At 48.1% G+C, this 20,501-nt stretch overlaps 2 protein-coding genes across 2 annotated transcripts in view; one reads left to right on the forward strand and one right to left on the reverse strand.

Annotated features, from left to right (window-relative positions):
- Positions 1-3,310: 3,310 nt before the first annotated feature.
- The window catches only part of LOC135917211 (uncharacterized), a 94,886-nt gene continuing 77,695 nt past the window's right edge, over positions 3,311-20,501 (forward strand). Inside the window, exon 1 of the mRNA XM_070522557.1 lies at positions 3,311-3,525. Coding sequence (XP_070378658.1) covers positions 3,494-3,525 — 32 coding nt within the window. The 5' untranslated portion in view covers positions 3,311-3,493. The remainder of the gene's footprint in view (positions 3,526-20,501) is intronic.
- LOC135917207 (endothelin-converting enzyme 2-like) overlaps positions 8,559-20,501 on the reverse strand; it is a 52,271-nt gene continuing 40,328 nt past the window's right edge. The window contains exons 4-5 of the mRNA XM_065450728.2: positions 14,968-15,663; positions 8,559-10,046 (exon numbers count right to left, since the gene is read on the reverse strand). Coding sequence (XP_065306800.2) covers positions 8,997-10,046; positions 14,968-15,663 — 1,746 coding nt within the window. The 3' untranslated portion in view covers positions 8,559-8,996. The remainder of the gene's footprint in view (positions 10,047-14,967; positions 15,664-20,501) is intronic.

The raw sequence follows: 20,501 nt of genomic DNA on the forward strand, positions 1-20,501 counted from the left end.
CTGCAGAACAGATGATCCCGCAATCCTCCGGCTTCTTAGGGAAAAAACTAAAAACCTGGTGGACGAATGAATGTACTCAAATTAAAAAAGCACAAAACAAAGTGTGGGGTATCTTTCGGCGATACCAAACGCAAGATAACCTCCTTTATTTCGAAAAAAAGCAAAGGCGAAAGCCAGGTACACGCGTAGGCAAGCCGAAAGGCAGTCTTGGCAAACGCATGTATCCTCCATCAATAGCTCAATAACATCTAAAGGTACGTGGGATCAGCTTCGTAAGTTTAGAAGCGAGTACGCTCCTTATACGATCCCCATATTCTCACCTCCAGGTACACAAACGAATTTAAAAGAACAAGCAGACATATTAGGGCAGCATTTCCATAACATATCAAGCTCAATCAACTATTCCCCTGAATTTCAAAAATATAAACAATCAGCAGAAATATAAAAGCTTCCGACAACAGAAAGTTCCGAGAGATCACGTAATGCCCCTTTAACACTTCCGGAAATCAACAGAGTACTCACTACTCGCAAAAAACAGCGCCAGGTCTGCACAGAGTACATTACACAATGTTCGCACACCTATCTCCAAAAGCAGTCAAGACATTGCTCCGCTTTTTCAACATAATCTGGGAAACAGGAAAAATACCGAATGAGTGAAAAAAAGCCATTATAATCCCTTTCTTGAAAGCTGGAAAGCATCCTACAACAGCTACCTGCTACCGACCTATAGCATTCATAAGCTGTCTTGCCAAGTCCTATGAATCGATTATAAACTTCAGATTGACATACGTCCTCGAAACTGAGAACCTGCTCGATAATCATCAGTGTGGGTACAAGAAAGGCTGTTCTACAACAGATCATCTAGTTCGGTTAGAACACGAGATACGTGCGGCCTTTCTACACAAGGAATACTGTCTCACAGTTTTCTTTGATCTAGAAAAGGCGTACTACACAACATGGAGGTTCGGTATATTAAGGGACTTGGCGGATTTAGGGATCCGCGGCAGAATGCTTGTCTAGCTGATTTTATGTCCGATGGAGCATTCCAAGTGCGTTTTGGAACGGTGCTGTCCCGCGTATTTATTCAAGATAACGGAGTACCTCAGGAGTACCCTGAACTCGCTCAATAATGTAATCCCATCCTCTATAATGCATTCACTATATGTGGATGATCTACAAATTGCATGCCGTGCATCGAACATGGTAACCTGCGAACGACAAATTCAAATTAATTAAAGGAACTAACGCACTGGGCATCTCAAAACGGCTTTCGCTTCTCAAGCGAAAAAACTATTAGTGTTAGTGTTGTCTTTACACACAAAAAAAGAGGCCTACCGCCAGATCCGATCCTCAAACTACAGGATGCCACACTACCCGTAAAACAAGAACACAAGTTTCTGGGTGTTCTGTTTGATCAAAGGTTGAACTTTCTCGCGCACATAAATAGTATTAAAACCAAACGAACAAAGCACTTAACATCCTAAAAATCCTCTCCCGGAAACGGTGGGTCTGTGGCCGTAAATGCCTGCTACTCATCTACCGCACATTGGTGCGTAGCATATTAGACTACGGTAGCAGTACATATGGTTCAGCCAGACTATCTTACGTCCGACGACTTGATCCAGTTCATAACCTAGGACTACGACGGGCATGCGGTGATTACAGGACATCACCTATCCAGAGCTTACATGTTGAATGTAATGAGCCTTCTTTACAGCATCGTAGAGCGCTACTAACTTATTCCTACATACTCAGAATCCAATCCTCACGACAACACATATGCTACAACATCGTCACCCAGTGCAGCTCACGCTTACATTATACAAATAAACCAAACATGATTAGGCCGCTTATCCTGCGATACGAGAAATACTGTCGGGATTATGACAACCCTCGGCAAGTCATCCAGGTTGCCTGAAAGCCAGAGCGCGTTTACCCCGCGGTGTGATTTCATAGCGTTACGTGACTGGACACTAACACATTTAAAGAAAAGAGACACACCACATGAACACATTAAGCAAGAACTCCGCTCTCTTCAAGACTAGTATATAAACTACATAGAATTTTATACTGATGGCTCTAAAACGAAAAAAAAAACACGTGAGGGCCGTAACAGAAAATTGGGAAACAAGTATTCGACTACCTCAGCATGCCTCAGTCTACACAGCCGAAGTGTACGCAATATGGAGGGTACTTCAAAAGATCATTGCTGACAAACTTGAAAACACTATCATATACACAGGTTCACTAAGCATGCTTAAGGCCCTAAACATGAAATCCCAAAGTGAACCCTTGTTAGGCGATATCTTGAACGCATTATCTTCAAACAAATATACGGCAGATCAATTAGATTCTGCAGAGTACCTAGCCATGTTGGGATACTGGGTAACGAAACAGCGGATACATGCGCATCGATGGCAGCGTGTCGACTTCGGATTGGACACACACATCTGACGCACAATTTCCTCCGCCGAAAAGAAAACTCGCGAACTTGCGAAAAATGCCATGAACGTCTTACAGTCATACACATCCTAATAACATATGCCCACACATCGGTACACAGAGACGGAGGTTTTTACACAGCCTGTATAATTTACATACTCCATTACACCCTGCCCTATTACTAGCAGATGACCTCCTAGTGCCATTATCTAACCTGTTCGACTTTTCAGAAAAAAACTGGTTATTTACACCAACTATAATGTAATGCAGGTTTACCTGCTTTAACATTCCGTTTTATCTTGTCTTGTGACTGGCGCAACATGGCCTTAGTTGCCTTTGTGCCATTAAACCCAAACTAACTAACTAACCACTCCTCCCATATACTTGCCCACTTTGATCCGACTGCACCAACCGAAGTCCACACTGACGCAAGCGGCTATGGCATCGGCGCTGTTCTCGCCCAACACCAGAATGATACCGAGTGCGTGATAGCTTACGCCAGCCGCCTCTTGTCACCTGCCGAGAGAAATTGCTCCATCACCGAGCGGGAGAGCTTAGCTTTAGTTTGGGCTGTTGCTAAGTTCCGGCCATATTTGTACGGCCGCACGTTTTCGGTCGTCACAGACCACTACGCACTCTGCTGGCTGTCTTCCCTCCGGGCCACGTGACTGGAACGCTTGGTCACTGGGCTTTGCAGCTCCAGGAAGTTTCATCTAGCGTCCATTACAAGACTGGACGCCTCCACAAGGGCGCTGACTGCCTCTCACGTCACCACGTGGATCCCCCTGATCTTGTTGCGCACGATCCGGTGACCTGCGTGATGGCTTTGACTGACAGGACCGACATGCGCGCTGAACAATAACGCGACGCATCTTTACAGTCAATCATCGCCGGAGTGCAATATGGCCGCACCAACGGCACGTGCCGCGTGTTCTTGCTGCATGACGGCATCCTCTACCGCCGCAATATCAAGCCTGACGGTCCTGAGTTCCTGCTTGCCCTTCCTCGTCATCTGCGACCCGTCGTTCTCGAACAACTTCACGATGCACCGATGGCGGGACACGCTGGACACCATGGACGCGTGTAAGTTAACTTGCCTTGTTAGTTAACCTGTTTTACATTAATAACTTTTTCCAGGGTTTTAGATTTGCGAAGCAATCGCCAAACCTTGTTTTGATTTTTGCGCCCTTTCTGGAATTATTCGTTCTGCTATGGGATACCAGGCTTAATAGCCAGTCTATTAATTTATTTAAGACAGTTCGTACTAGTTTTAATACGCGACAGCATCTTCCACATTAAAAGCACCAAAGTCATCTCTACCTAAATATGTGAGCTTTCGGAACAGTTCCCAGTTGCCCGAGTCGACGTTCCAGTGAGGAAAATTGGACGAGAATCCATCTTGTTCTGTTAAGTTTCATGTAATTGGGAAGTGGTCGCTCCCAACGGGGTTCTTGAGAATCGACTCTTCCATGCATGGCATTAGTATACTCGATACTATGCTTTTTAAGTCCATGGAGGAATATGTGTTGTGTCCAATGCTGAAGTACATTGGCTCTGTGTTAAGTTCACATGTATCTGAGGAAAATAGGAAGTTTTCAAATATGCGAGCTCTATAATCGCAACGAGAGTCTCCCCGCAGGGCGCTATGTGCATTTATTTCTCTAGCAATTATGTATGGCTCATTGATGAAGCTCTGAAATTGTGTTCTAGAAAGTTAATACCGAGGGGGGATGTATATAGAACTAATTGGGACTAGCTTATCAATCAGCACTGCTAGGACAACAACTGCCTCAAGAGAAGTTGTAAGTTTTATTTGCTGGCAGTAAGACTTTTATCGAGTATAACGGCCACCCCATCCGATGAGGAGATAACCGTCACTGTCTTTGCGGATAGTGAAACATTTCCTGAGAAATTCAGCCTGCGTTGGTTTTAGGTGCGATTCCTGCGCACACAGCACCTTTGGACTGAATTTACGATGTTGCTTAGCATCATCAATATGGTGGAAAAGTCATCTCACGTTTCATTGTAATATTTGTGTGTCCACAGTGAGAAAGAAGTTACTGTTGTGTGCCTGGAAAGAAAAGTTAGCTCACAGGGCCACTTCCGGCCCCCGTTTTGCGGGGTTTTTCTTTTTCTTTTTTTGGTCGCAGTCCTGAGGCTGCGTCTTTTCTTCGGCGCTAGCTGCACGGTCTGGTTAGAAGCTGTGTCCATAGCCTCTTGCGTGGGCGCTGGACACCCGCTCTTGCGAGCGGTTCATTTGCAAGAAAGGCCTCGTCTCAAGAGACGAGACCCTGGAGGCCACTAACCCAGTGGTCGGTGGCTCCTTCTTTTGGGAAAGTGGAGCAATGATGGATGCAGCCGAGGGCAGACGACGTTTACCGCCGGCTGACTGCGTGATTGGCACTTCGATTGGCACGATATGATTTTTTTACATTATGGGCAGGAGCACAAGTAGGCGGCGTGCTCCCCAACGCAATTCACACAGTGTGGATCGTTTTTGCCTGATATGGACGGATGTTCATCACCTCTACATTTGGCACAGGTTAGTCGGCCTCGGCAGTTGTGATAACTGTGTGGCCGAACCTCTGGGCTTTGAAGCATCGGAGGACATTTGGAACATATGGTGCCACCCTGATCTCTGCGTCGTCTGCCTCGATTGTCTCGGCAACACCCTTGAACGGAATGTCAGAATAAGATGCTTGACTTTTATTTTTTTACCATCATGCCTCATTTTCATTCGTTTTACATTGATCGCGTTCTGCTCCCTATAGCCCGCTAGTAGTTCAGCATCTACCAGATCAATCAAATCACCGTCGTATACGATACCACGGGTGCTCCTCATGGTGTGATGGGGGGTCACACTTACTGGAGCGTCACCAAAGAGACACAGGATTAGGCAGTCTTCCATGTTGCTTCTAATTTAGAAGTTCCCGAAGGAGATCTCCATTTGCCACCTGGAAGCATTAAAACCTGAGCCGAGAGCTTCAGTTCGTGATTTCAAAACCAGAAAAATGAGAGTTCACTCTCACTACGTTTTCTGTTTTCTCGGAATATATAACACGAAATCATAAAAGAAAACTCACTTTGACGGCCAAAATAACTTCAGTGCACCCGGATTACGGAGGTCGATCAAGAAGTGGGCGGTATAGCTTGCGAAAAGTACACATTCAATTTTGGGCAGTGAGCCACCCACTCACCATGGAGCCCAATGAGCTGACGCTGCAGGGCCACGAAATGACAGGTCCTGCATACGCCAGCTGTGCGATACTACGAGGGTCGCTTGATAAGTATAGTAAAAAACAATGAAAGATACCACGTTTGGAAAAAAAACAATATTTTATTTTTGAACATAGTTATCTTCCAGCTCCACACACTTCTAGCGGTGTTCCAATTTTTTTATCCCCTCAGAAAAAAAAATGGCTTGAGGCCCTTGGAGTAGTCGTTAACCACTGAGATAATCTCGTCATCTGAAGAAAATTTCTTTCCATCCAGCCAATTCTTCAGGTTCTTAAAGAGGAAAAAGTCGCATGCGGCCAAATTCGGAGTATAGGGTGGATGAGGCACAACCTCTAAACCTAACTCATGCAATTTGGTCATTGCAACAAGTGATCTGTGAGGCAGAGAGAGCATTGTGTTGTGAAAGAGAAGTTTTTTTTTCATGCTAACCCAGGTCGTTTATAGCGCAATTCTTGTTTCAGTTGATCCAGAAGTGCAGCCTAATATGGCCCTGTAATCGTGTTGCTGTTTTGTACGTCGTCTACAAAAGTTATTCCTCGTGAACCCCAAAAGACAGTTGCCATCACATTTCCCGTTGAACAGTCTTTGCCCTTTTTGGAACACCTTCATTAGGTCAAGACTATTGCTATGACTACTGTTTAGACTCTGGAATGTGAGGATGTATCCATGTCTCGTCAACTGTCGAGAATAGACGCCAAAAGTTCTGCGGATTGCGTTCAAGCACCGATAAAAGCTGCTTCGAGGCGTCTGCCCTCATGGGCCTTTGGTAAATCGTACGCAGTCACGGCACCCAACGTGCACAGACCTTCTTCATCTGCAATTTCTCATGAAGAACATTGTGAAATCTCTCTGCCGATATGCCTACAATTTCAGCTATCTCACGTAGCTTCACTCTGCGGTATTCCATGACAATTCCGTGAATTGTTGAGACCATTTCTGGCGTGGTGACTTCCACTGGACACCCAGGACGTGCTTCATCTTGCGTCAAAGCTCGGCCACGTTTGAATTCACCTATCCAGTTGTAAATGGTCTTCAGGGATGGTGCAGAGCCTCCATGTGACTGCGCTCAACACGGCTTTAATATGGGCAGCTGCCCAGTGTTTTAAATAAAGTTTGATCACTATTGGAAATTCACCTTTTTTCATTTTGGCGGGAATCGCCACGCAACCCAGTGCCAATGGTTCTCAGAAACGGACTAGCGGTCGGTCCCAGCGTAAACAAGTTCTGCCGTCATATGTAGGGTGCTTCTCGCGCGCCACCTGGAAGAAAACAGAATTGCAGCGCCATATCTTGTATTTTTACCATACTTATCAAACGACCCTCGTCTAAATATGGCATACCCAAGGTTGGCTACCCACACAAGGTAAACCTTTGCTGTTTAGGAAATTGTAATTCAAAGGAAATAAAGGACTGGAAAAATTGAAAGTGAGAGAAAAAGGTGAAAATTGGAGAGGAATGCTGATAAAGGCCATTACCGATTTTCCCCGGGTGGGTTAGCCTGGGGGTGCCGTCTACGTGAAGTGGAGGACAAAGGGACGTGTTGCCTCCGCTGAAGGATCGTAAAGGGCTGACCACCCGGCATCGGCCTAACCACCAGGATCGCCTTTTCCCCAGACATGGCTAAGCCCCACATGGCTACACGGGGGAGCGGCCAATGTACAACGTAGGCGGGAGTGTCCCCAATGTTCCCGGATCCATCGCTACTTGCGACTGCAGTAAAAAAAAAAACATTGTTGCTGCACACATCGCAGACACACGCCATACTTTCCCACTGGCGAGATCATCATTTGCATCACAAAAAGCTTAACATGATACAAAATCTGCGGAATGATTTATTAACCTGATTCTTTCAAGATTACCTTGTCATTTTATTTTCTAAATCTACGGAAAGAACTGTCGGGTATCTCAATAAATTTCGTTCAGTGAAGGGAAATTTAAGGGCCCGGAGCTACACTAAAGACGCAGTGCGCGCCGTTGGCGACCGCTTAAGACGCTGACGCAGGAACCGACCTCCGAAAAGTAATTGGAGCGAATCACCGTAGTAAAAAAACATAAGAAACGTCATTCGCTATAGTAAAAAACATAAGAAACGTCATTCGCTATAGAGGCGCAACATTTCTCACCGCCGGGCAACGTGAAATGGAAAAAAAAAAGCCAGGGGCGCACAAATGTAGCCGACGTCGCTGCCACAAGTGCCGTACTAAATGTATCTTATTGTTTTAAACATTGCGCGCTTACCTGCGGGCGCGGCTTCTTCCCACAACACAATGGAATATTTAATTTTTTATATATGGCCATATGGCTTCTTGAATCAGGCGTTCAGGAGGCTGCCCTAGCGGCGCTGACAGTTGCGGAGCAGTAGCGCCACTATACGAGCTTACGAGGCCCATAATCTCAGCGACAGCGGAAGGCGAGGTAAAGACGTAGGCTTCACTACGCTGGCGTCCACTTCGCAATGCTCTGGTTGCATTTGTTCGTGGCGCTGTCTACTCAAACAGAAAAGAACCCAGGCATATTTTGTGTCCTGCGCTATTTGCGCAGTGCTGCTTCCTTTATTTCTTGAGTTCGCAAGTAGGCTGCTTGCGACCGCAGTTACATTTGTTGCATCAGCGCTTCGTTGGAGACGAAAAGACATCGTCGATATTTAGCCAGAATCTTTGCCTTTTAATATATTGGAAACAAGTAGCGCTGAATTCAGGACAATGAACGATAAGGTGCAGGGCGCGGCGCTGTGTGCCTGTCTTCTGCACTAAATTTAGCGCGGTTTCCGCGCAACATACGAACCAGCTCACTTAGTGGCGCTATTCAATCACGTAATTCGAAGATAATTTTGCGGGAAGTGGATTTGAAAGACATGTGCTTGCACGAGGTGAGCGTAGTGACGATAATAAAAATGTAATGGCGAGGCAGGAGATTATGAGCTTATGCTCTGCCGAATTCGAAACAGCCGCTGGAAAGCGTCTGTAATGCCCGGCCCCGTCGCATTTTGTCCATTGAGGAGAGCAGCGTGCTAAGAAAGGGAAGAAAAACTACACCAGACAAACAATAACAAATAGTTCGTCTGCAGTCCTAAAACCGCGGATGCATGTCGATCGCCACTCATAATGAGTATTGTTTAGCCCTGTCTTTTCAAAGGGTACGTACAAGAGGGGGAGCAGAAGTCACGTCATTGCTATATTGACCCAACAATAGAGCAAAATGGCATTTTGAAAGTGTGAATTCCGCGACCACATTTGTTCACATAGAAAAGCAGCGAGGGATAAAGTTCCTGTGACCAAAGGGAACTAAAACGTTCGGAACATCGCAGATCATACGATTCACATCGTTGGACACTGGTTAAGCTGGTTCATGGGAGTGCCGACCGCGCAGCCAAAGGCACGAGCGAACTGCGGCGAGTACATGAGCGGCAGGTTACAGGCCGACAGCGGCGTCTTTCGGGCGCTGCTGCCTCGGCACTTGGCGAAGCACAGAGCCATGAACAAGAGCTGCAGGTCGGTGTACGACTCGAGTCCAGGGAGCTTCGCCGCAGCCGCGTCGGCTCGGACATCCTCATACGCGTCCACCAGGGCCCCGAGGGACAGCACCTCGGCCACGTCGACGCCGGCATTGTCCGCGAATCGGCTGGTGCTGAGACAACGGACGAGGTCTTCGAGCCAGACCCTCGACGTCGGGTGGGAGCGGTAGGCATTCGAGACGAGTAGGCCTAGCGCCCTGGCCACTTCGGCTCCGAGTCCACCGTAGTTTACAGCCGCGGGAAGGTGGTTGTCGAAGTGCGGGAACGAGAGGGCGTAAGGCACAAGCGTGAAATCGCGGTTCGCCCTCGACACGGCCGACAGGCGCATCGCACTGATAGAGACGGAGACGGCGCTCTCCTCCGCGTCGCCACGGGCGTCATCATCACGGATCCCCATGGTAACGGATGAAGACACCTTGCGAAGGTTGGCGACCAGGGAATCCTCGGTCATGTCTGGCCCCACGCCGCCGCCGGTAGTATTTTCGGCGGCGCCACTATACCTACTACCGGAGCCGCCGACAGCGTCCCCAGGTTTGGTGCGGTCGCCGATCCCCAACTCCCTGAACACTACGTCCAGCGAGGACCACTGGCCAACCACGGTGGTGTTCATGTCGTAGCCGTGCCAACGGACCAGTCGCTTCCTGAAGAACTCGCGCACGCCGAGAAGGAGGCGGCTGGCGTCTTGCCGCACCGTGGCCTTCAGGATGTGGCGGTTGTAGCCGGAGAAGAGAACGGGACCGGAGACGGCGTACGCCAGCCCCAAGCAGAAGGCCACGTGCAGTGACAGTGCACGCCGGGAGTTACCGTCGTAGAAGTTGACAATCAGGTTCTGGTTGGCCAGCAGTGCCGCAACCTGCGTCGAAAGTGCTCTTTACTTGGACTACGCTTTCATGGCGAGCAGTTGGCATCGAATAACAGCTACAGTTCGTAAGAGAGTCATCCAAGGTTCTGTTTTGTATTTGACCGATACATCGCGTCTGATTTCCAAGTGGTTGTGCCTGTTATTTGTGGGCCAGTATTCCAAGTTTCGAATACGAATTACACACCAACATTATAAACCAACTATTCGTATTCGAAAATGAACTCTTTGGTATTTTCGAATAGTCCAATCTGGCCACATATTTCGCAACAACCGACTATTAAAGTCTTGTTGCTGTTCTCCGTCTGCAAGACAAAGTATAGCAAATTAATAAAATTAACACTACGATGTCAATTTTCCTAACAACGCAGGAAAAAAAATGGCGATGCAAAGCTTTGTCTTCGGTCTCGCGGCGGAAGCCTATATGACCACCTTTGATATTCACTTGTAGTTTGCTATTTAGTGTGTCTGGAAGTCTAGTGAAGTATAAGTTTAACAGCAAAGCTATGTACATCTACCGTCCAAGGAAATTTTTGTTTTGTTCGCGTGGTAAGCAAAAAAAACTCCCCATCCGTGGGCCGATCCCGGAGATAGTGCAATGCCGGGCCGACCCGCGGTACAGGTGAAGCCGGCGTTAAGCATTCCCCATACGTGGGCCGACCTTGTAGATAATGCAGTGCCAACCCGGCCCGCAGCAGAGGTGAAGCAGGCATTAAGCACTCCCCATACGTGGACCGATCCCGAAGATAGTTGAATGCCGGGCCGACCCACGGCGGAGGTGAAGCAGGCGTTAAGCACTCCCGACACGTGAACCGATTCCGAAGATAGTGCAGCACCGGCCCGACCCGCGGCGGAGGTGCAGTTCGCCATTAAAGTGCCCACATACACAGCTTCGCTGATCATCCTTAGCCTTTTTTTACTAGTCAGTAGAAGCGTGGTACCAAATTATACTGTAATAAATATTTCCGTAGTAAATGTATGAAATTGGCGTTTGCCTATCCGATATTCGTATGAAAAGCTTTTCACATACTCACTCAGTGCCCTTCCACCCAGTGGAAGGGCACTGAATCTCTTTTTCTTCCAAATGCTCCTTTTACATTTGTTTGCGGCACAGAAATCCTCAACTTCAGAATTTCAACAACTTCCCAACTTTTCACTTCCACAACTTTCGATCTCTTTCGGCGGCCATTCAGCGTATGTAAAAAGCTTGTCCTACGTGTACCGGATAGGCAAACGCCAGTTTCATATATCTACTGCGGGAATACTTATTACGGTATAATTTGGTATCACATTTCTACTGACCAGTAACAAAAAGAACTGCTCACTACAGGGACAATAAGGACCAGTTTTCAACATAATATTACGAATTGTCATTAACACCCAGCAGGAATAGTCTCGCAACATTTTTCGAGCCTGATTGCAAGCAAACATTCCAAAGGTATATAGCTGCTGACTAAATGGTTGCCGCTGAATAAACAGTTATAAAGAAAGACGTTGTCAAAGAAGAAGAAAATGCTGCTGAGGATTTGTGTACCGCTATCATACGTAAGAGGGCACCTAGCAAGAAAAACAACACTGGTTGTAATGAAAACACGAAACTGTTACTTGACTAGACAGCCAAAATAACTAAATAACGGACCACAATCCAAAATTGCAGGTTGCCCTGTGCGCAGGCTTCCGCCGTGGAAAAGAAAAAAAAAGACTAGTTACCCATTTCGTCGCTACATTGCTGGGAAAACGTTTGCTCTTGAGATGGTTGGCCTAGGTGGTCGAGTTTTTCAATGGATTTCTCATTACCTTTTTATAAGATCGTTCTTTGTGTGTACCGGCGTTCGTCAAACCGCACAACACTATACCTACCGAAGTGTTCCTCAAGCCGGTGTACTAATTGATGAAAAGAGCGCTACGAAGACGCGGACTAAAAGAACAACATGTACGACGGACAAGGCGCTACTTCCAACTAAATGTTTTTTTTTTGAAGAAACAGGACTTTAAATAAATGCAACCAGATTTAAATAACAATGCGGGGGGCCACCTGGCAGAACACTGTAAACGTCACAATTGTCGTCCGTATCTTCGCGACACCAGGTTTCAGGCATGGTCTAGAGATAGACTAGAACGGGAGATATTAGAAGCTTTTTACATTGCAAAGGCCGAGGGCACGTGTATTAGTTGCCCTTCAGTGACGCTTACCGAAAAAGAGATAGCTTTTCTAATGAGATAGGGAGGTCGTGATGTCACGATGGGCCATTCTTGGTTGCATCTATTTAAAGTCCTGTTTCTTCAAAAAAATCATTTAGTTGGAAGTAGTGCCTTGTCCGTCGTACATGTTGTTCTTTTAGTCCGCGTCTTCGTAGCGCTCTTTTCACCAACTATACAAAACAAACTCGCCCACATCAAGCTTCTGCTGCGGTGTACTAAGCCCTACCCTATTCAACCTCACACTCATTGGTCTTTTTGAACATCTGAAAGCAGTGATCAAGATATCAATGTACGCAGACGACGTATGTATATGGACTTCAGGTGTGACACGCCCTCAGATACGTGCAAGACTTAAAAAGCTGCTACTCTGACAGATATATACCTCCGCAACCAAGGTCTTGAAGTCTCGTCAGACAAATGAGCACTGGTGGCATTCACTCGCAAACCAATAACACCCTATCCCATCTCAATAAATGGCCAGATATTTCTTTTTGAGAAGGCTCACAGATTTCTTGGCATAATCATTGATTGATAGAGATCTCTCATGGAGCCCGCACGTGACCGACTTGAAACAGCGACTGACAGCAACCTCCCAGCTTTTCAAGTTTCTGGGCGGAAAAACTTGGGGAATGTCAGTGAATGCAACGTTATAATTTTACAGTTTGTCTGTACTGACCAACACTTTGCATACAAATGTTCGTGCTCTACAGGCTATTCAAGCTCGGGCTCTCAGGGTTTGTCTTGGTTTGCCAAAATGCACATTGACAGTAGCGACTATTGCAGTCGCCTGGGACCAACCCATACAAACACCCATTCCGGTGGAAGTGTTAAAAGTGCACATTAGGCACTTTGCCCATTCCCGTTCCCATCGTCTGGCAACACTACAGACAGAAAGGCCGCAGGCATCATTTTGTACTACGATTTCGGGTTATTACACCCGCCTTCCATCAGGCTTCAACCCCGCAACTAAGCCATCGATTCCTCCATGGTGTTTGGCTCGACCTGCAGTGCACCTCACCGTACCAGGAATCAGGAAAAAATCTGAGCTGTCCATCACCTGCTCTTCAACAACTAACTCTGCCCCTTCTGAACAAGAGGTACGCCCACCCCGTACATATTTATACTGCTGGATCGGCAACTCTCCAGTGTTCCTCTGGAGCCGTGGCTTTCCCAGCGAAAGCCACCACCATCAGTTTCAAGACGTGTCGTCCAGCGACACTGACGGCTGCGGAACTTGCACCTCGGAACAACCTCGAAGGTGGTCAATATTCGGTGACTCGAAGGCAGCACAGCAGTCTTTGCTATCAGCGATGCGGCATGGACCACACGAACAACTGGTATTCGAGATTAGAGAACACACCCATACCTTAACTCAGAAAGGACCCCACGTGACAGTTCAGTGGCTTCCAAGCCACTGCGGCGTCATGGGGAACGCACAAGCCGATAACACTGTTCACTCGGCTCTTCAAGGCGACGAAGAGGAGCCGATACCGTTATCAAGGACAGATGCCGCTAGAAAACTTCGAATGCTCACTTGTGATATCACGTTCTCCTTGTGGAACGCAGGAAGTTTTCAAAACAACCCCCTGCACAACCTAGACTCCTCTCTACGTCTTTGCATTCCAGCTGGACTCTGCCGTCGAATATGGCTAGTGGGGAGGGGGGGCTTCATTAAGGTTTTTGCATTCCGAATCGGATGGGCCGACAACGCCTCGTGTGATGACTGTGGTAGCAAGGAGACTCTTTAACACCTTCTCTGTGACCGTCTTCGCTGCATTTTACAGAGACAATGGCTCGCAATCGCGATAGCGCGCTTTGACCAAAGACCTCTAACAGCGGAGCTTATTTTAGAATGCCGACATCACAAGCCATTGCAGTGGAGGGCGACGAGGGCACTGTTGCAGTTTTTAAGGGCAACATAATTAGACAAGCGGCTGTAGCCTGAACAGATGTTTATAGTGCTGCAAGTGCTACTGTGCTGTGAGGTGACGGTATGCGGTGACAGTGACCGACTGTGATTGTATGTCTATGCTCCTTTCTTTCTTCTACTACTATCTATCTCTACTATCACTTTACCTCCTCCTTCCCTCTTTCCCCAGCGTAGGGCAGCAAACTGAATCTTCCCATCTAGTTAACCTGCCTGCCTTTCCCCTTTCTTCTCTCTCTCACCCTCACTTCTGACACTTTTCGATACAAACGACGTACGCTACTCTGGCGCCGTCTCTTATAGCTGTCATCGCCACACAACCTGTCTTGCGTCGCACTACGCTTTTGTTCTAACGCTTTCGCCATGCTCTCTTCCTCCGCTTTCCGCCGCATGGTTCGGCTTCACCTTCTACCTCCGCTTGCCTCCTCGCGCTCTCTTCCCTATCGACGTCTTTCATCTCCCGCTGCGCTCCACGTTCGCTTTCATTTTTCGCTGTGCTCGTTCGCTTGATTAGGAGGTACAACGCCAACGCTCGCCGCAGGAACGGGCGTCTAGAAGCTGCGCTCTAGAAAAGACCCAACAAGCTGAAACGCAGGTTGTACTCATACGGAGTTGGTGGTATGTCTGTGGATTAGTTTCGGGTTCAGTGATACTATTTCACTTCCTCATTGTGCCGTGCATGGAAACGGTATCGAATTTCCGAAATAACGTATTTGTAAGCTAGCACAGCGCGTGTGTTATTTTCTTTCTGTAGTCCTTGTTCGTAACGCGCTGTGAAATCTGTACCTGAACCGTGCACCAGGAGACAAAGATGTGTGTTGTGTTCTCTCCCAGGCGATTCCATAGGTCCAGGAACGTCCGCACGTACTCTGGGTTGGCCGTGACAAACTCTCTCACGTCGCCCAGGCCAAACTTGCGCAGCGCCGCCAACCACCTCGCCCGGGATAATCCGAGTGGTCCTAGCTCGGGAATGTCCGACATGTGGTTGGCGCTTTCCGGCGATGCGCTGGGCATGTAGTAGGATTCGCTCAGCCTCGGCAGCGTCAGTTCTTCGATTGCAGCGACCTCTTGTAAGCTGACCTCGTCTGCCACTGTCGCTGTTTCGTGCCTCTGGCTCACTTGAGGTGGCAGCATGCTGCTGCGTAGCATGGAGAAGTAACCCCGACGCATGCCCGTGGGAGCCAACTCCAACGCCATCTTGTTCCTGTTGAGGATGAGGACGATGGTCCTTCCTGAGTTGACGGCGAGCCTCGCCTGTGGAGAACGCAGCGAAACGAAGCGGAACAGGACGTCCCAGCCCAGACGCAGCGACGTGACCAGGACGGTGTGGAGCACGTCCGCCCTGGCTGGACGTCTCGGCCACGTGATGCCGGCTTCCCCGAGGGCTTCCCTGACGGCAGCGAGGTCGTCGCGTTCGCCGTACAGCAGTTTTTCGCAGCTGCGGTAGAGAGCTGCTCCACGCTGCGCGCTGCTCTGCCCGGTCTTGCGAAAAGAAATTGCGGAAAGGCAGCAGAAACAAAATGTCGGTGTACATTTTACATCCTGTGCGACGAAGCCATTGTCGGGCAATGGCGCGGCGTGGTTGTGCTCACGCAATGAAGTTTGTGAGCGTCCAGTGAAGCTAGAAGAGTGTATATTTGTACTTCTCTAGTAGACAGCTTTCAAACGAGCGATCTGTGTCCCATACAACCGCACGACGAGTGCTCCTTGCCCCACAGTGCTGTCCCATTGACAGTTGTGGGCCTGTGTGAGCATCTTTGCTCAAAAGGGGCATTGTGGACAGCTGGAACACGTGAGCTTTTTAAACGTGCCTAGTTACATGCCTAGTCGACAATCTAGCGAGGACGTTGCGAAAATAGCTGAGCTGTCAGCTGAAGGCGCCACACAAAGACTAGACCGCATTTCAATTTTAAATGCAGCGGTTTCGAATGACTAAGCTGTAGAGCCCAGTGGCTTAGGTAATCTACGCGGCGTGAGGGGAGACCCATGACGGAGGCGGGCTTCCTTAGCATTCATCAGGTACTAACGACTTCAATAAAGTGTTCGCGGAAAAAAGGAGACAGCATGAATATGTTAGCCCTATGGCGACTGCTGTTCCCCATTCTTAACCAGCGTTTAATTAAGAAAACCTTCAAGGTCGATATAGAAGGCGAGAACTCAAAGACCACCGGGAATGCGTTTGGCTTTCGGTGCTACCATGTGGACTAAGGCCATACTGGTATCACACATTGGTCACACTGGTATCGCCGTTGCCTTGTGTGCGTGTAATAAACTTGTAACATCGCGTGATCACAAGCCTTGTTTACCGTACGGCTACTGAACGTCACGGCACTCCATGTGTATCATCAACATCAGCAGCCTATTTTTATGCCTACTGCAGGGCGAAGACATCTCCCTGCGATCTCCTATTACCCCTGTCATGCGCTAGCTGATTCTAACTTGCGCATGCAAATTTCCTAATTTCATCACCCCACCTAATTTTCCTCTGCCCTCGACTGCACTTCTCTTCCCTTGGCACCCATTCTGTAACTCTAGTGGTCCACCTGTTATCTAATCTACGAATTACAAGGCCTGCACAGCTCCATGTTTATCTCCTGAAATCAATTACAATATCGGTTATGCCCGTTTGCTGTCTGATCCTTACCACTCTCTACCTGTCTCTTAAAGCTATGCCTGAAAATTCTGGTTTCATCGCTATTTGCGCGGCCCTTAACTTGTTTAGCTTATTTATTAACGTACAACTTTCTGCCCCATACGTTAGCACCGGTAGAATGAGACAATTCTACAATTTTCTTTTCAACGGCACTGGTAAGGTTCCATTCAGGATTTGGTAATGCCTGCTGTATGCACTCCAGCACATTTTTATTCTTCTGCAAGTTTCCTACTCATCACTCATCACTTATAACTCAATGAGCGATTGACCTAGATAAACGCACTCCCGCACATACTGCAGAGGCTGGCATGTGGCCATAGGTATACATCCTCCAAATTCAGAGCATAGAGGCTAGGAATAATAGGAAAGCATGTAAATACTTGTCCTACTATGGTTTAGAGTAGGCTCCATGGCACATTTACGTGTCAGTAGCTACTTGTACTAGAATGAAAAAGACCAACCGGGCTATTAAATTCAATACGAGTATAGACCTTAAACAGTACTTCGCAAGGCCACATTGAAAATTCGGTTAAACGCTGGACGTTTTCACGTGCCATCTAAGGAGTGTTCTACCAATTTTTTTTTCATATTAGTTCCTTAATAGCAGAGATAGAAATATTTTAATTGTGGCAACTCATGATTTTTGAGGGCGAGCGTCACCGCCAACATAAAGACTCTCCACGTGCCCCGTCATGCCTCCGCAAGCGAAATTCGGTCCCTACGTTGTCCCGTACCAGAGCGGGAATATCGCGTGATCGAAAACGTCACAGGCCCCGCCTTTTTTTTTTTTCCGCGCGCGCGTTTTCGCTGAGCGGCGAACTTCCTGTGACGGTCTCGCACGCGAGCTGTTGCGTTTGTTTCGTTTCGCGCAGCGGACGATTTTGGGTGCTCTGCACGAGGGCACCTGATCAGCGGTATAAGTGAGTGCCCCAATTACGAGCAGTGGGGCAGACGCCTCAGGAGACGGTATAAAATGACGCAGAAAACCACTTGGCGCGCGCGACTGGACGACGCGGCAACAAGCAGGAGACACGGATGTACAGACACGTACAGAGGTTAACCGGCCAACACTCTTGTCGAGAGCACAGGCGACATCAACAGATAACACGGGGTTTTACATAGGCCACGTCTGAGCATGCGCGGCCCCCAATGACGCGCCTTCCTTGCATTTGCTGTCTGCTGTCGCGGCTGTTCTGGCCGTCAGATGCGCTCTTGGCGGTGCAGTTCCGTAGGAAAAAAATACCGCGGGGAATTGCCCGGCTCGGCGCAATATGCAAGGTACGCCGCCAAGTAATCCTCGGTTCGCGGTGTCGTCATTCCCGCAGTCCGTCGCGCATATATCGCGCCCACCGTGGCGTACACTCTAAAACAACGTTACACCCTTTGGGTTGCATCTTTCCAGACAACGATAAACGTCATCTCACTTGTCCGCGTTTCCTTACTTTAATGGTGTGAGCCCGGTACTTACCTCTAACGAACGGCATGCACGTTATCAGCATGACATAGCATTCACTCTTAAAACGGTTGCACTCTTTGGGGTGTATATTTCTCCTACAACAATAATCGTCATCTGCCTTGCTTGCGCTTCCTTTCCTGAAAACTCGGCGCTCGCTACTCTCCTGTCGAGAATGCTGCGTCACACTGATAAGGCACATGCCGTTCGTGACTGGAAAGTACCGTGCTCGCAGCGTTAAAGAAAGGAAACGCGGGCAGCACGGATGACGATTATTGTTGTGGGACAAGATGCGCCCCAAAGGGTGTAAATTTTCCTAAGAGTGTTACCGACAGGAAAGTAGTGGGCGCGGCGTTTTCAAGAAAGAAATGCAAGCAAGGCGGATGATTATTGTTGTGTGGCAGATATACACCCCAAAGAGTGTACCTCTGTCTGAGAGTGTAGTTATTCCGTCGCGCCTTTTACATCGCCTTGCCTTTTATGCCGTCTGTTACGCGTGAATTTCATAGAGCTACTTTCACCGTTAAATGGGTGGCAAATGCAACCTAGAAACAGCGTTTAATGCGATTAATTGTCGGATTTGTACACGCAAAAGAATGCTGCCTAGATATCCTGAAGTTAAGTTTCTTTATTGCAATCGGCACATAGAGGTGCGTCAAAAACGCTGACAAATGTAAGCGCAACATATAAGAGTTGTAAGCGCAAGCAAGTCCCTGTGCGTTTCATGAACGACCATGTGCTGAGTGTATTGAAAAGTTCGAAGAGGAGGCGAGTTTGTCACTGAAGATTACTCGTTATCGCGTGTGCCAATGGTTCGTTTTAAGTGCCGCAGGAGATTGCAGTGAGCCAAACTAACATCGCGTGGGACCTCCGGCAGACAGCTGCTCGCTCTGAATTCTCGCACAGGGAGACTTCTAGAGGATGTTCACAAGAGCGGGATCCTTCCGCAGACGTGCCGACCCCTTTTCAATAGGGCCCCACAGATCGCCTGAATTAGGTCTTGTCTAGCCAGGCTCGACGGAGAAATTTTCATTCATAAGACCCCACACATTTTCTATAGTTTGATGTACGGGCTCCTGGCAGGCCAGTCTAAGGCATTGACGCCGAGGCTGTCAAGAAGCTCTCGAACTCTAACGGCTGCGTGGATGGACACCCCATCTTGCTTAAGATGGCCGAGTCCGTCTCGAAACGGGCCGTGCAGCACGTAAGACAGGAGGACCATTTTTATCACATCCGTGTAGGCTGATGTTGTCATCCGTCCTTTGAGCATCGGTAGCTCACTGCTCCCCACACGGTTACTGACGTGCGTCCGCTGGACATTCCAGATGTATTTTTCGTCCTCCCTGGGTGATAAATCGCGCTGACTTATAATGCAAAAGAACTTGCCTTCAGGACTGGCGATAAGCCGTGACATTGTAAGGAGCTCGAATGCCAAGCATTGAATTTATTCAACTACAATACACTTGTGTCCGGGGCTGTACACATAGGAATTCCCCGTTCTCAAACCTAATTAAAACATAAACACATATTTTCGCATTATTGTGAATTTTCTGGAATACTTCTTGCTTTTTTCTGCCCTGGAAACGTTGATCTTTGTCTAGAGCACGGTGAAAGACAGCTTAGGTGAGCGAACGCCGCCGCCAGCCCTCGGACTATACTGTTGTGCTTCCTTCTCGCTCGACAGATGGCGCTTCCAACTTGTGCCCGTAGCGGCGCCGTTCGTGGCTCTAGCACAGCGTCTCTGTATGCAGCTCCGGGGAAACTTGCGGTCATCAGCTGATTTTTTAGGCGTTTGTTATACTGTGAATCATCGTTAACTCTGAAAAAGTTGTCCCCAGATCAGGCCGAGCGTAAAGCCCCTTTAACGACGCTCGCGCAAGGCGACAGATAACGCTACGAAGAAGCTTTGGTGGAGCGGGAACCAAGCAAGCCAATATTACATAGTTTGCAATTTTTCTCAGTTATAACATAGACAGCGTTTACTTCTCACTAAAGAATGAGATGAAGGGCGCATCAAGTTACCAGTCGTGTTTGAGAATCCAGCGGCTACGGCCCTCCGATGGGGAAATAAATGAATATCTGTGTGTGAAAGCGGCTGAACGTATGCCTTAGTTCTGTTACGCGAGAACTGCATGCGATTTCTGTGAGGATGATAGTGGGTGTTTTCCGTAGCTCAGAAAAATTTACAACCCAGGTAGAAACTTATGTGTTTAT

Source organism: Dermacentor albipictus, chromosome 7, assembly GCF_038994185.2.
Source record: "Dermacentor albipictus isolate Rhodes 1998 colony chromosome 7, USDA_Dalb.pri_finalv2, whole genome shotgun sequence".
Taxonomy (NCBI): Eukaryota; Metazoa; Arthropoda; class Arachnida; order Ixodida; family Ixodidae; genus Dermacentor; species Dermacentor albipictus.